General features: G+C 38.8%; 1 protein-coding gene across 3 annotated transcripts in view; it reads right to left on the reverse strand.

Moving 5' to 3' along the window:
* AIG1 (androgen induced 1) overlaps positions 1-14,326 on the reverse strand; it is a gene marked incomplete at its 5' end in the record, with an annotated part of 132,974 nt that overhangs the window by 73,742 nt on the left and 44,906 nt on the right. For 2 of the 3 annotated variants that reach the window (XM_080616610.1, XM_080616611.1), the window contains one exon: positions 10,550-10,651. In XM_080616610.1, the coding sequence (XP_080472736.1) occupies positions 10,550-10,651 (102 nt within the window). Of the gene's footprint in view, positions 1-10,549; positions 10,652-12,275; positions 12,348-14,326 lie in introns of those variants that run through there. The other variant, XM_080616612.1, reaches the window with a different exon arrangement.

The raw sequence follows: 14,326 nt of genomic DNA on the forward strand, positions 1-14,326 counted from the left end.
ATTATCACCTCCATGTTCTATAGCTCTCTCCAGCTGACTACTATTATCACCTCTTTATTTCAGTATTTTGTTTCTTCTACTTTGCTCAGTCTTCTCCTCCTTAACAACCTCTAAGGCTATCCCTTTTTCTCTTAGCTTCTGACACATGCATTTCTTACTCCTCCAAATTCCTTCTTCTTTTTCATCTTTCATTCCACTGCTTCAGAAGCAAAGACCAAAATGCCATCCACCTTAGTCTCAGATCTAAGAATACATATATTCACCTCTTAAAATGATTTGCAGATGTATGCATTTTTAAGCAACTTGCAGCCAACACAATTTTGTTTCTTAATAGAAACATCATTAAATCTCTGTATTGGTAAAAAGACATTTTTGATGGATGTTTTCTTTATAGCAAATGATATCATTTCCCATTTCTTCATTTTTAAAAGTGCCTTAAAATACAAAGTTCAGTAAACTGACATACATATTTCATCTCTCCCATAAATAGTTCATAAAACAATTTCTACATTACATACTGTATTTGCAAAAGAAGCCACAAAAATGTGCATGGCAATGACTCAGCAAGTTGGAACCCTGCATACAGGGTTTAGAGAAAGCTGGTAAAGCCCGAAGTAACAGAACAAAAAGCTAAAATTCCCATGATGCAAATAAAATTGCTTCCTGTTGGAAACAAACCTAAGGATGTAATTTGAGTATCTTTGCCATTTTTTATAGAGAAGAATTTCCTTTTTAAGTATACTTGAACTTTCTATGGCACGCACCATGTCAGCCTAGAGTATTTTATGAGATACTAGGAGCACTACATTTGGTATATAACTATAATAACATATTTGACACTGAGGTCACTTCTGCAGAAAAATGGACAGCAACATCAACTCCGTTAGCTGCATTTGCATCCATGAACCTCAAAGTAATTTGCAAATGCAATTCACCTCTTCATTTCAACTGAAGGAATGGGAACTGAGGCACATGAAAGGAAAATGCCTCTCAGCAGCCGGGAAGGACCCAGCATGGAGAAAAGCAGAGTGCCGGCACACACAGTCTGGTTTGGCACAGTAGCTGCCCTGCCTGTGACACTTCATAACCAGAATCTGGCACAGTGCTATAAACCCAGTAACAGCGAGCACTGTGTTTCTATCATTCCAAAGCCCCACAAAATGCAGACATTAGCTAATTAAGACTTATAAAAAATTATTTCAAACACTTTATAATTTCTTTCAAGACTAGGAATAAAATGGAAATTTAAAAACAGAGTTTAAACAGCACTTCAAATCTGCAGTGTTACTTTTTCTGAAGAGAAAGCTTTCTGTGAGGAGTTATAGGGTACCAGATACTACTGCAACAAAGGTGTAAGAGCATACATTGGCCACCGGTCTGCCTTTTGCCGTTTTGAGACACCTTCATGCGCTGCGCTATTTCTCCATAGTTGGAGATTTTTCCTGTTCAGATAACTGGTGTCAGAGGGAAGAAAAGTGTCGCCTTAGTCATCCTTATGGTCTCTGAGAGAAAGAGACATCTCTGAAAGGTGATGCCTTTTCCTGAGTAGGGCACCAGCCTGGGACTTTGGTGTTTCTGGTAAACGTCCAAAGGTAAAAGGGCTAACTGTAGACCTGCATGACTAATGGCAATGGCTTACACATCTGTCAAAAACATCCTTCATGCTGCATCTTGAATTTAAGTCTCTTGTGTTTGAGGAGTTACTAAAAATGTACACTGTTTTTACTTATTTTTATCTATGTGGGAAAATAAAAATATGGGGATTGAACTGAATGGCAGGGCAGACACCAGGTTATGTTAAAGCTCACAGTCCACCATGAGCAAAAGTAATTTCCAAGGTTGTCCCCAAATCCTTGATTTCCGCTGATCAGCATGTATAAAGCATTAGTGTTGTGGCACTACTTCAACATATTAATCATCTGAATATGAAATGATATCTGCAGAAATTATATTTGTTTCCAAATGCAAAGACATGTAAGAAGACACCAACTGACAAAGAAAAAAGTTACTTTTAAAAAGTGGTAATTTGTTACAAAAACAATGTCAAAATATTTCCCTGCATTAGTGTTCCTGTAGCAATAATGATCTCAGGATACAGGGAGAAGTAATATTTTTTATTCCATCAACTTCAAGGACTGGAAAAAGCATATAAACTTTTGGGCTCAGACTCCCTTCACCAGGTCTGCTGATTCTTCTGGTATTCTGTCCATGTCAAATAACCCACTTTCCAACAATGATAAATAGGTAAAAATCCGGTCACTGAGTTAGTGCATATGCCTTCAATTGAAGGAAAAGCTGTCTGCCAAGCTTCAACCAAGTAGATCATACGTCTGTGAAAAAAAGAATCTAAAAGGATGGAATCCAGTTGCTATAGCAGCAAATTAAACAAATAAATGAGATACCATGGAATGCTACAAAACATTTGTGGTCTGATTAAGTCATATTTGCCACATGTGTGAATACTAACAGCACAGTTTAGTAAAGTTGGTACAACATAGTACAATCCCACTTTTATTGTATGTACAGTCTATTTTTATCTGAGTGCTAATGAGTGGTAACCAGCATGTCCAAAGGTACATAACACTGCATTTTACTGTAATCATAAGGCACAGTTCCTTAAATACATAAAGATAGAAAATAAATCCTGCAACTTCAAAGAGATATTTTCATCCCTCCCTGTGTTTGCATAGCCTGCTAAAGAGACAAAGGTTTTTGTAGAGATCACCTAGGATGACTTGCATATGGCGTGCTTTAAAGCACACATCCTGTAGCTGGCACCTGACATATTAAACTTTCTTCAACATAAGCAATCCTCCCCCTAGTACATGACTTTTTTCAAGTGAAATGTTCTTTTTTCTTCATAAAAGACATAATTTTAATATACTCATCATTAATCATAATGATATATCACTTACTGATTGATTCTACTTTCTGCCTGTGTGCTCTGGAAAAAAAAAGATCAGGAAAAAAATGCAAGTCTGTTATGTCAAAGGATAAAACAAATGTCTGATTTAACTGACAGATGAGAGAGGAGGGCACACAGATTTTTATCAAAAATGTGTTATTACCAGTTATTAATGTATTTTGTGCTGGTTTTAAGGTGGAACATTCATTTACATTTATAAGCTGCAAATCATGTATCTGATAAATCGTGCAGTAGCACCACAGAAATGTACCAGCTTAAGTACTACAAAAGAATTGTGCATGACCCCAGCAGTGACTACAGTGAGCAGTATAAGCTGCACAGAAAGTTAACGTTAAAACAGGCATTCCTAATACTTTCAGAAATATGGGAATGAACCAAGTATGTTTCCATCCCACACTGCTGCTGGTTTAACAAACAGATGTAGCACTCCAGAGCCAAACACTGCTTCTAGGAAAACACAGCTCAGTATGTATTACATACCCAGAGAAAGGCAGACATTCTAAAGGCTCCCTCTGTACGTCCTTTTGGAGATTTCCTTTGACCATTTGTTTTGTGCCCACTGTAATCACTTTGCCAAACATTTGTACTTCAGCTGAAAATCTGGCTTTGAGCTTTTTTTATCAGTATTATTACTACTACCATAATTATTGCTTCCCAAGTTGCACTTAACTTTGCCTGTTAAAGCAGGTTGGTTTGAAATACAGACAGTACACCTCCTTACCCCTGGTGCTTCAAATACATGATCTTCCAGCACCCTTAGCAAGCAGCATATCCGTTCGAATATGCAATGCAACTCACACTTCAAAGCTGACATGAAAAAATAAGGTACACTCTGAACAGGCTTGTTTTAAACTGCAGGACTGGCTTTGAGGGTCAGGCAGTCGACATAATGTACAGCATTGTCAGCTAAAAATAATGACAGCTGCAAAGACACCAATGTCATTCTACAGATATGACACAGGCAATTTATATGAATACAGGCCTCATACTGTTGCATGGTTGCAGGTGGTTTTAATCCTAAACATTTTACAAGGATTTTAAGCTCCTGGCATGACATTGTGCAAATTTTACTTTATGTACCCTGTAAACCTACATCCAACAGCCAGAGAAGCAATTTTCCTCCCCTCACAGCAGCATCAGTAAGCCATCTCCTTGCCCTCAAACTTGCTAATAGATTTCAGAGACGTCTTCCCGAGGAAGCAATGGAAATATGGTAAGAAAACACTCTTCACTTCCTATCTCTCACTTTTCCTTATCGCCATGCTTTCCCTTTCCTCATTCTTCTCCTCCTCCAGGTCCTCTTTAGCATTTTGAGTCTTTTCCAGCTTGTCTACATTATTCTGTGGTGCTTTTTTTCCATTCACTTCATCTGTTTTGCTTTGGTTTGCTTTGTTTTTTTCTTTTCTTTTTTCTGGTAGGAGTTGGACCAGCATCAGCTGACTTTTTGGTTCCTCCCTTTTCTCCTGGCCATCTTTTCCTCTCATCCAACTATCTTTCCCTAACCTTCCTTTTTGTGCTCTCTGACTCTCTCCCCTTCTCCCCTCCTTTGGTGGTCACTCTCGCAGGTTCGTGTTGACAGTACATGCTCTCATCCTCTGTGCTAACAGACTGAGTTACATGACCTTGTCAAAAGAAGAAGGCAAAATGTCAGAAAAAGATCTCATCTGGCAATTTCAGTTCTTGGAATTTTCACTTGCAATGCTCACGTCTAGAATAGGGCTTGCCTGTTTAGCTGTTACTAAGTACTCAAAGATATTTTAGAAAAGGTACCTCATTACTAGGCATTGGGATCACCTGCACCAGGAGGAGCTTGTATGTATTTTTTCTCCAGATTACTGGAAATAGCAAATAATCAGGAATATTCAGACCTGTATTAAGTTAGAAAGCTGTCTTCACCTTATCTTGATGAGTCCCCTCTGGCAGATATGTAACATGGTTAAGGCCAGCTTCCTACTACACAAAAATTGAAGTAGTAACTGTGCTGTTACTGTACTAGGTAAAGGAGTTTTTCTAATGCTCTCAGAGGATACCACTCAGATAATTTGCTCTTCTTTGTCTAGCAACCTCTCTCAATTTTCAGTGCTATGCTATCACAGGTTTTGATACACTACCAATTTCCAAGCCCTTCACATAAGTAACAGAAAATCTTCTAAGCTGCTGCTGTTTTTCTCCCCAGAGCGGAGGAGTAATTGGTATTACTGTATTCATGCTCCCATGGTGGAACTGGCAGATAATGAGGAGAGGCACCAGACGGAGCCATGCAACTGCAGCATGCACATGCAGTAAGTGTATAAATACAACAATGATATTTTCATGGGTTTTGCAAATATTCTAAGCCCCCAGGCAGCCAGCTTCAATTGCCATTCTCTACATCAGAAAGATGTTTAAATAACAGCCATCTAGGAGTGGGTATTCTGTAGGAAGTTAAATTACAAGTTTTCCCTGATTTTTATCAGAAAACTTTTCAAGTTATGTGACAAGTGGGAACTCCTTCCTGGAGCACCGAAGATTTTACTTACCCTTAACACACAAAAATATTATAGGTAAATTAAGAAGAGCCCATGAGCTGGAATACCCTTGAAAACCTTATATTGGATTTACAAACAAATCTCAGAGAAGGGTACGCAGTTCTAGACATAAGCACGAAGCATTACCAAGGTACAGTACATCGTACAAAAATAGCTCATACATGGGATGTTGCTGTATTAGGAAAGCATCCGCAAGAAATATAATGCACTGTTTCAAATGAGTCACTTCTGAAAAGGATTTTTAGGGCAACATGCTAGATGGAAACACTGAAAGAAGTCCCTTCACTGAAAGAAGGGACATCTCCTTGTTTGTACATCAGAGCGAGTACTGTGCAGCAATTGACCCAACTAATGATGGAGAGACGGGTTGGTCAAAAACCTCACCAGTTTTGGACCATCCAATCTTTGTATGTCAGGTTACTAGGAATTTTGATCTTTACATGGATTTTGTATTTTTCTGTTTGTTGAATCACCAAGGAAAAATGCTTTCCACCAGAAAAACAAAGAAATAAACAAGCCAAGGCCACTGGACCTAAGACAAGGCTGCCCCGAAGAACAACAATTGGAGAGATGATCAGAGGGACTCCATACCACTCTCGGGTGAGCTGAGCTTTTCAGCTGACCCGCCAGCAGTAAGAAAAGCAAGCCAACTTGTGAAGTAAGTAGAGATATATCACTTGGACAGGCCCCTTCCTCTCCATAACTTGCCTTCATCTGCTACTTGTCCCAGTTTTTATGCATTCTCTTGAATACAAGGACAGAGGGTATGCCTTTCTAGGAATGACCTTGTTTCCCAAAAGCAGCATAAAAAGAATAAAGTACAAAACTGGAAGTGCTCATATAGATTGTAGTGGCACAGAACCCTTACAATAACCAATTTTCCAACTCCACAGAGGCAGAGCATATTCCCCTTCCTCCTTTTCTGACCTCTCCTCTGCAGTTTTCATATGAAGACAATGCCTTGTTTCTGACCTCCAAAGCCATTAAACTCCTCAGTAAGTAATTTCTATCTCTGTATTTTACTTTCTTTGCCACAAACAAAAGATGATTAACATTTTTAAAAGGAATTTGGGACAGTGTCTGTGAAAAGGAAAGGAGGACTCTTACTGAAATGGTATGCTAACTTGGGCAGATACTGCATGCAGTCTTGCCATGTAACCTGGCTCAAAATAGCAATGCTCAATCTTAAATTAATTCAGTCTACAGATCTGTTTATGTAGGCATCAGTTAGAGTAGGGACAACCTCTAGTTTTATAGTCTGTGCTAATATTGAAGAGAATATAACTTCTGGAAACAAACGTAATCCATGCATCATCCTGTCCAGTCCCAACACAGAAAGGTGCAATGAATGATCTGATAAAAGTCCTGTTATTATGACACACTAGTTTTAAACACTAAAGGGTAGCCTTTAATTAAAAATTCCTAATACTGATAGAGATCAGACAGACAGCCATCAGAATATGGGGAAGAGTATTTCCCATGGAAAATATGCCTGTGGAATTAAAAGTTGATATGGATCCAAAGTGCAGGCCAGTATGAAGAATATAAACAACATCTCTGATAGAAGAGTTCAGTAATTTGGCAATTAAAATTGTAGCCAGCAAAGGCTAATTCATCTGCACAACTAATAAATACAGGAAGTGCACTTGACACTTCAGAAACAGGCCAAGGCTGGGGGACATTCCTATTCTTCAACCGCTCTCTTTAGACAGGTAGGTATTTCGACTGACAGAAGCTTAACCTAGCTACTCAGTGTGCTCCTTCATACAATATACAGAGATGAAATCCTTGCCCTACTGAAATTGACAGCAACCCTGCCATTGATTTCCCCACATCATCTCTCAAGCCATAGTGATACTGTTGGTTATGAATCAATCAGCTGACTGAGATGATGAAATATGTCAGTTTTATGGCACAGTACAACTCTATTAGTGATGCCTTTCACAGGTGTATGAATCTGTATGTAAGAGGTACCATCTGGTACCACAAGGCACCACATACTACCCAGATTTTTCTGTAGACAGGAATTATATCTTCAGCTATAATAAGGGGGATATGTGTGTGTATACGGAAAATAAAAATACAGGTCTTGACACTATATGCAATTTTATGGCAAATAGTTTGTAGCTTTTATCTTTGTGCACATTTAGGAGCCTCTCTGTTTCTACAAAACTTCATAAGCCATATTAAAACTGAATTGGTAATGGGATTGCACAGCTCTGAGGTTCATTTCCCTTATATTTTCCATTTGTAGAGAGGAAATTTTTTTTATAACTAGGAATTTTTTAGATGTTGAAAAAGTGTTGCTATGAAAGAACGTCATCTCTGAGTGCTGGCAAGACATTACTATGCATTCAAGAACACGGGTTTTTAACTGTAGACAACATCATTAACTGTAGAAAGGGGATGGAAAAGGCTGAGAAGAAAATGAGGACTAAGAACTGATTATTATAAGCTAACAAAGCAGCAGACACTTCTGCTTGGGCTAATGCACTGAACTGCACCAGCCCTTCAAACAACTTCTTCATATGGCGTTCAAGGCAGTCATCTTGAAATGCTTCTAAAGTATGAATATTCTCAAATATTTTAATACATGCCCGTATAACTAATGGAAATATGATTGCTATTGTTACAGCTAGATTTCATGACTTTACATTCCTTTTCTACGTGTGGATTTTGCAGGCTGATGTTGACAGTTGAGCAAGTTGTTACAGCTGGTCATAATACATCTGTCAGGAACTTTTTAAAATATGACTTTGCAGTTAAAGGAGGGAATCTTTTTACTGTGGAAAATGTACAGTTTAAATTTTTCACTTTTCTGTGGTTATTTTGGTGATAAATACATTTTTAGAGAAACTGTTGTGAAAACAACCGGACAAAGAGTTCACAGGTGAAGTAACACTTGACCTCATATCCTTAGGAGCTGAACTAGGCACTGCAGGGGAAGCTCACAGAGAAGAGGGATGCATCAGCAATGCTGTAGTAGCAAAAGGACCCACCTCCCTCTGATAGATTTCACTCTGACAAAGGTGATGAATCTCGTGTGAGTTTTGTTTTACCAGGTTAGGCTCCAGCACAGCCACCCTTGCATTCTGAGAAATTATCACTGAATGGGCACAGCTGCTGTCAAAATGTGCAGGGAAAATGGGAATAAATGTTTTTTTCAGTAGAAAACAGTAATCAGAGATCCGGTCCTTTCTAGAACTGTATTCCCAGAGGTCCTACCCTTTCACCAAGGGGACCTCTATCATATTCTCTAAGATCTGCCAAATCAAAACTGTACTACTAAGTGAGATGCTAGCATTCTCAAGGTAGTTTAAGAACCCCTTCATATTATGATAGGCAATGCATCAGAATTAATAAGCACGAAAACTGGTAAGGACAAAGTGATAGCTAAAACATCAGAAAGAATTAGACTGAAAGTTGCTGAAAAGCCCAACAGCCATAAACTTCCTATGTGTGACTGAGGTAAAAGAACACTTGGATAAATGGAGACTGACACAGCAAACAGTTCCTTTACAAAAGCCTTTCAAAAATGCCTTCTACAATATTTCAAGTTGAAAAAAAAAGGTCTAAGATGCTTGCACACAATTCATTTCAGCAAACTCTATTATGTCAAATAATCTCAAACAAAAGCCCTCTTCAAATATTTCAGTAAGTATGCATTTCTACAGAGCAACCTGAGCTTGAATTGTCTTTCAGTTATGGCACAGAAGAGACTTCCCGAATACATAGGGCTGTTTGTTGTCAACTGCTTCACAGTGTACATTCATGAAAGATGTTCTAGGCTAGGCACTTTCAGTATGTGGAATGTCACCTGAAGAAATGTCATCAGAGCTGGCACTGATGTGGTATGGGGTAAAAATCAATGTATGCATGGCTTGGCAGTGTTTGCAAGTGTTCAGTTTGTAACCTCAAAACTCAAGGGAGGACAGTCTGAACAAACGCAGCAGCAGTCGTCAGGCCTTTTCCTCAGCTCTACACACACATAATATCATGCTGCTCCTTTCAAAATATCGTAAACCAGTACAATACCTAGCAGAAGCTGATGCTCCTCTTGTCAGTAGTAACTCTCATACTGCTGCTTTAACACACAGTTTAGGGAATAAACAAATAGTAATGCCATCTGCCTCAGCCCACAAAGGACCAATTTATCAAGCCCAGCACCAGCGGACAAATCCTGACCTGCTGTGGTGATACAGTACTCACACCCTGAAAGACAAGCTCTGCTGTCACGATGCACAGCAGCGCCAAATGGTTCACCATGCCTTGATGTGGAAAACAAAGTAATAATGAAACATTCTTCGCATATGCAACTACAGAAGCAAACATGATGCTTTTCAGCTCCAAATCCTACATAAACAACAGTAAGTGCTTGATGGCAAAGTGTGGCCTTCCTTCCCTTAATATTTAAACATATAGTTGATTGGAAGAATGTTCGACTTGCCATACCAGAGACGGATAAAAAGGTCAGGTTTCTTCTCAAGAAACTACTTTTATGATTACCAACTCAGCAATTTTGAAACTTTGTGTTAATGCACATAATACCGCATTATTAAAAATACTCAGATACAGGTTCTGCTATACAAGTTTGGTGTGCTTGAGAAATTAGTAATTATTTAATTCTTCTTCTAAAAACAATCAAGTCCAAAAACCACAGTGAGATTTTCTGAATAAGCATTTTAACCAAAATGTTTTCAATACAAATGCCACTTCGGTAGAATGGTAAAGAACCATTCAATTAAGTGTTTCTGCCATTTTAGAACAAGATTTGTCAAAGTAGGAACTTCTGTTTTGAGGAAGAGTCTCTTTTGATTAAATTTCTTCAGGACCAGGGTGACATTGTTCTGAGAAAAGTACTTTATCACAGAAATCAGCCGATCCCCATAGCCTGAGATGTAGGATACACCTGTTCCTAACAGGGATTCAAATATGACTCAAGGAGTCAAGGAATAAAAGATGTTATTGCTTGCAAACAATGTTCCTTAATCACTTCTGAAGGGATTAGCTGTAACTGTATGCAGAGTCATGCACTGGGAAATCAGTGTCCTACACTTTCGTTAATGCAAGGAAGTGTTTGTATTAGTTTACTCACCATTCCATGATTTAGCCATGCTGGTATAAAATTATCTAGCAGCTTTGGGTAAACCAGTTCTCTGTCATAGATATAGATGCTCCAAAACATCGTCACAACGAACTAAGAAGAAAAAACAAGGAAAGACAAAGACATTTTCAAATACATGCTTCTGAACAGTTAGCATATATTTTAATAACATTTTAACAAAATTTTAGATAGCAAAATGGGGCATTTAGCGAATGATCTATGGACAGACACAAACATTATAGTTCTTTGACCAAATCCTGCTTTAATCAACAGTGTGAATCTGGATTATTCTTTGCATTGACTGGAGATTTAGTTTTTCTTCTTCTTTTTTCCTTTTTTTTTTTTTGTCTTTCAGCCTGGAAAAAATTTCATTTTTGGACTTACAAGCCTATGGCCAAATTACAACTGAGTACTATACTTTACTAGCAGATGTGGCACATAAATAATACTTCACCACTAATAGGACAAAAAACAAATGGAAAATCAGGTAGAATATCACTTGGAATTCATAGAACATATAAATATGAAAAATTAATCTCTGAACAGAAGCCTATAAACTCATCTTTGCACTTTGTCATGTCAGACATCAAAACAGCACTGCTTAAAAAGAAAATCTTTAACCCTTTAACTACTCTGCACATAAATCATGGACTGGGATCCACAGAAAAGAGGTCTAGTATCCTGCTCATTTGTCAGTATGAAATTCGGCTTGGTTCTTGTCAGAGACTATTTACCAGGAGTCCAGAGAAAGACCATTATTTCCTCTAGACTGAGGACAGGACAGACGACCCAGATAAAGTTTGCACTAGGCTAAATTTTTGCCAAAGTGTCCACAAATTCTTTAGAGACCCTGATATCTGAAAAGCAAAGGCAACATATAACACCAAAAATTTACAGAAATAACAGTTTTAGTTTGCCTTAGCTGGGTAAAGAACAAAGTAAGCAATCTTCTAATTAAAACACAATTGCTTTCTCACCTTGAGTTTGAGTCATAGTTTTCTAGTAATAAAAGGCTTATTATTTAGAGCAGTAATACCCAATACCTGCGCCAGAAGCTTTTCAATGACCATTTTCAGGGGATTTTACACAATAGCGACAAGTCCAAGATTAAAGATTGAGACACAACAGATATAAGACTTTCACTGAGATCAGCAGGGAAGTATTCAATTACACCCAAACTGTTGTGACCCATGATTTTATGGCTAACTTGGGGGGTCAGTAAAAGAAAGCACAAGAAATATGGTGTGAGCATAGCAAGGTCAGCAAATTACTCCTGTGTGTGATAGTGTAGGCATGAGTTGTTTCATATGCTTCTGATTGGAAAGTTGAAACTGAGGTTGCAGTTTATCAGTGGCACCTTGTTCTAACCACAGACACGCAGGCTTTGGCCAGCCAGTCATGGGAACAACCTGAACTAGTACGCTGTTCCCTCAGTGTGCATACTGTACATAGTTTCTTGGTTTCCAACACACTTGTCCATCTGCTGTCATACCTATTGGTGCCCGCTCAGAATAAGCTTGGACTATTTGACTAGAGCACAGAGGCCAGGAGAAAAAAACAAATGAGTTATGATGGACAGCCTGAAAAACATTGCGAGTGTGAAGTACCCCACAAGAAGTCTCACTGCTGGGCCAGTCTTGGCATTGGCACAGCACAGCTCTTTACGCACCTGCTGACACGTAAGTGCCAAGATATGAATAGCTGAACAGCAGGGAAAATGGAAGCAAAGTATCCTCTTCTCTATAGGCTTCCTAGAAGTCATGTATTATCACAGTGGGTCTCTGAGAACCTGCTAAGACCAACCAGGACATAAAAACATTCTCAGGCGCACGAAGAGCAAGGCTGATAGTGCTTTTTTCCAAGGAAGTCTTACAGTAAGAAAAATCACCCAGGATTAGGTTGAACCTTATCACACTGAATACAACAGAGCTGGCATGTTTTGATCTTTGATTTTTGTGTGGAGCAGAATAAAACAATAGACTTCGCCAAGAAGGTAAAGATAAGAAAAGAGGGGATATGCCATCTGTCCCTTAACCAAAGTCAGCCAATGGATGGAACGGTATCAGCCTAGCTGGTTGCAACCATCTGGAGCTACAGACGGCAAATGCTGCTTAGCAAAGCACTATCACAAGGCAGACATAAGGTAAAGGAAGTGCGCAAAACCCAAGATGTTACAGAACTAACCTATCCCAGAGGACAGTCGACAAGAGACTAACGCAACACCCTGGGGAAGATCCCTTCATGTGTCTGAATGTTTCACCTTAACTTCCCTTTCAATTAGTTCATTTGCATAAAATGAACTATAAAGATTAACTATTGCACTATGAACTAAAACGAACAATGAAAATGAACTATTTGGATAAAAAGAACTATAACAAGGACTTGCTGCTTAGCCACCTTGGCTGCTTCCAAATTTGTTTAGATTGATTAATGAGCAACTGTTGGTCTGATACTTTAAAATCACCTCTACTATACTTACATTTGGTACAGGTAGACTTGCATTTGGGCTGGGCTTTGCCAAGACTATACATGGTCATGAAGTACAAGACCATGATAGAACTGAGCTGCTTCTTTACACTGCCTCTGTAAGGCTTAGTCAGAATTGTAGCTCTTATGCTCACGCTGCCTTCCTTGTGGCATAATTCATCACTATTGTGGAGACAGTCATGGTACTACCGTCAAACGCCAGGCTGAACTGCCTGTTCCTATGCAGCAGACATATTTCAGGGAGCCAAACACTTGTATTTTCATTTGTTCCCAAGGCAAAATGGCACAAATGTCACCCTTCTGCTTCCTCTTTAGACAAACTTGAGCCTGGAATTCAAGGAAGAAAATAGGCACCAACACAGGAGCCTCCTAAGATTGCCAGCTTTCCAAAGACAGTGATTACTTAAGTTAAGCGTAAGGTTAAGCAACATACAAAAGAACAGACAAGTCCCTCACTTGCTACTTATCCTATCTATGGTCATTGCAGACCAAAGGGAACCTCAAATCTGCAAGTAGAACTTGGAAACTGCTTGAAAATACAGAGCAGCCCACTTGTCACAGGCATCTAAAGTATTGTTAAACAACTATACAGCAGTAGGGAAAAAAAAAAAAAGGCTGAAGACTCCCGTTTTCCCACTAAAGGAGATATTCCTTGAAGTTTTGTCCTCTGTCTCTCAAGCTTCAGAGGATATGAGAAAAGCATGTGGTGCTGTAAAGGGAAAAATTTTAAAGGACAAGATGGGAAATGGTTGGTGATTCAAAAGGGAAAACAAGTGGCTTTATTGAAACACCACAAATGGAAGCAAAAAGAAACTAACAGAGGAAGGCCAGTGAAAAGAATTGCCTAGTTTGCTGTTTCACATAAGCCCAACCAAGAAATGTTATGCAAACAAAGAATGAACCCAGTGGAACTTTATTTTCCTGCATTATGTGTTTTTGGTTTTGGCTGGGCTGCACAGTTCAGTTCATTTATTTCCTGAATGGCCTCATGACAAAGGGCAAAAAACCCAAACAACCCACTGACCTTGACAAAATTTCTTCTATGTACAGTTAAAGGTAGGCTTTCTGGCTAGCTCCCAAGACATTTACGGTTAACCACAAGTATAAATATATTGTTTGTGAGCATCTTTGAGGGTTGAAGGCAAAACATATAGAAGCAAACTGTTATTAAAGGCAGACCACAGTAGGCACAATTGGCACGGTTCTGGCTTTAGGTGGGATCTAACGCTAGCATTGCATCACTCCAAATGAATTTGAATAGGGCCAATGAAGGAAATCACA

This window comes from Psittacula echo, assembly GCF_963264785.1.
Source record: "Psittacula echo genome assembly, chromosome: 4".
In the NCBI taxonomy this organism is placed as follows: domain Eukaryota; kingdom Metazoa; phylum Chordata; class Aves; order Psittaciformes; family Psittacidae; genus Psittacula; species Psittacula echo.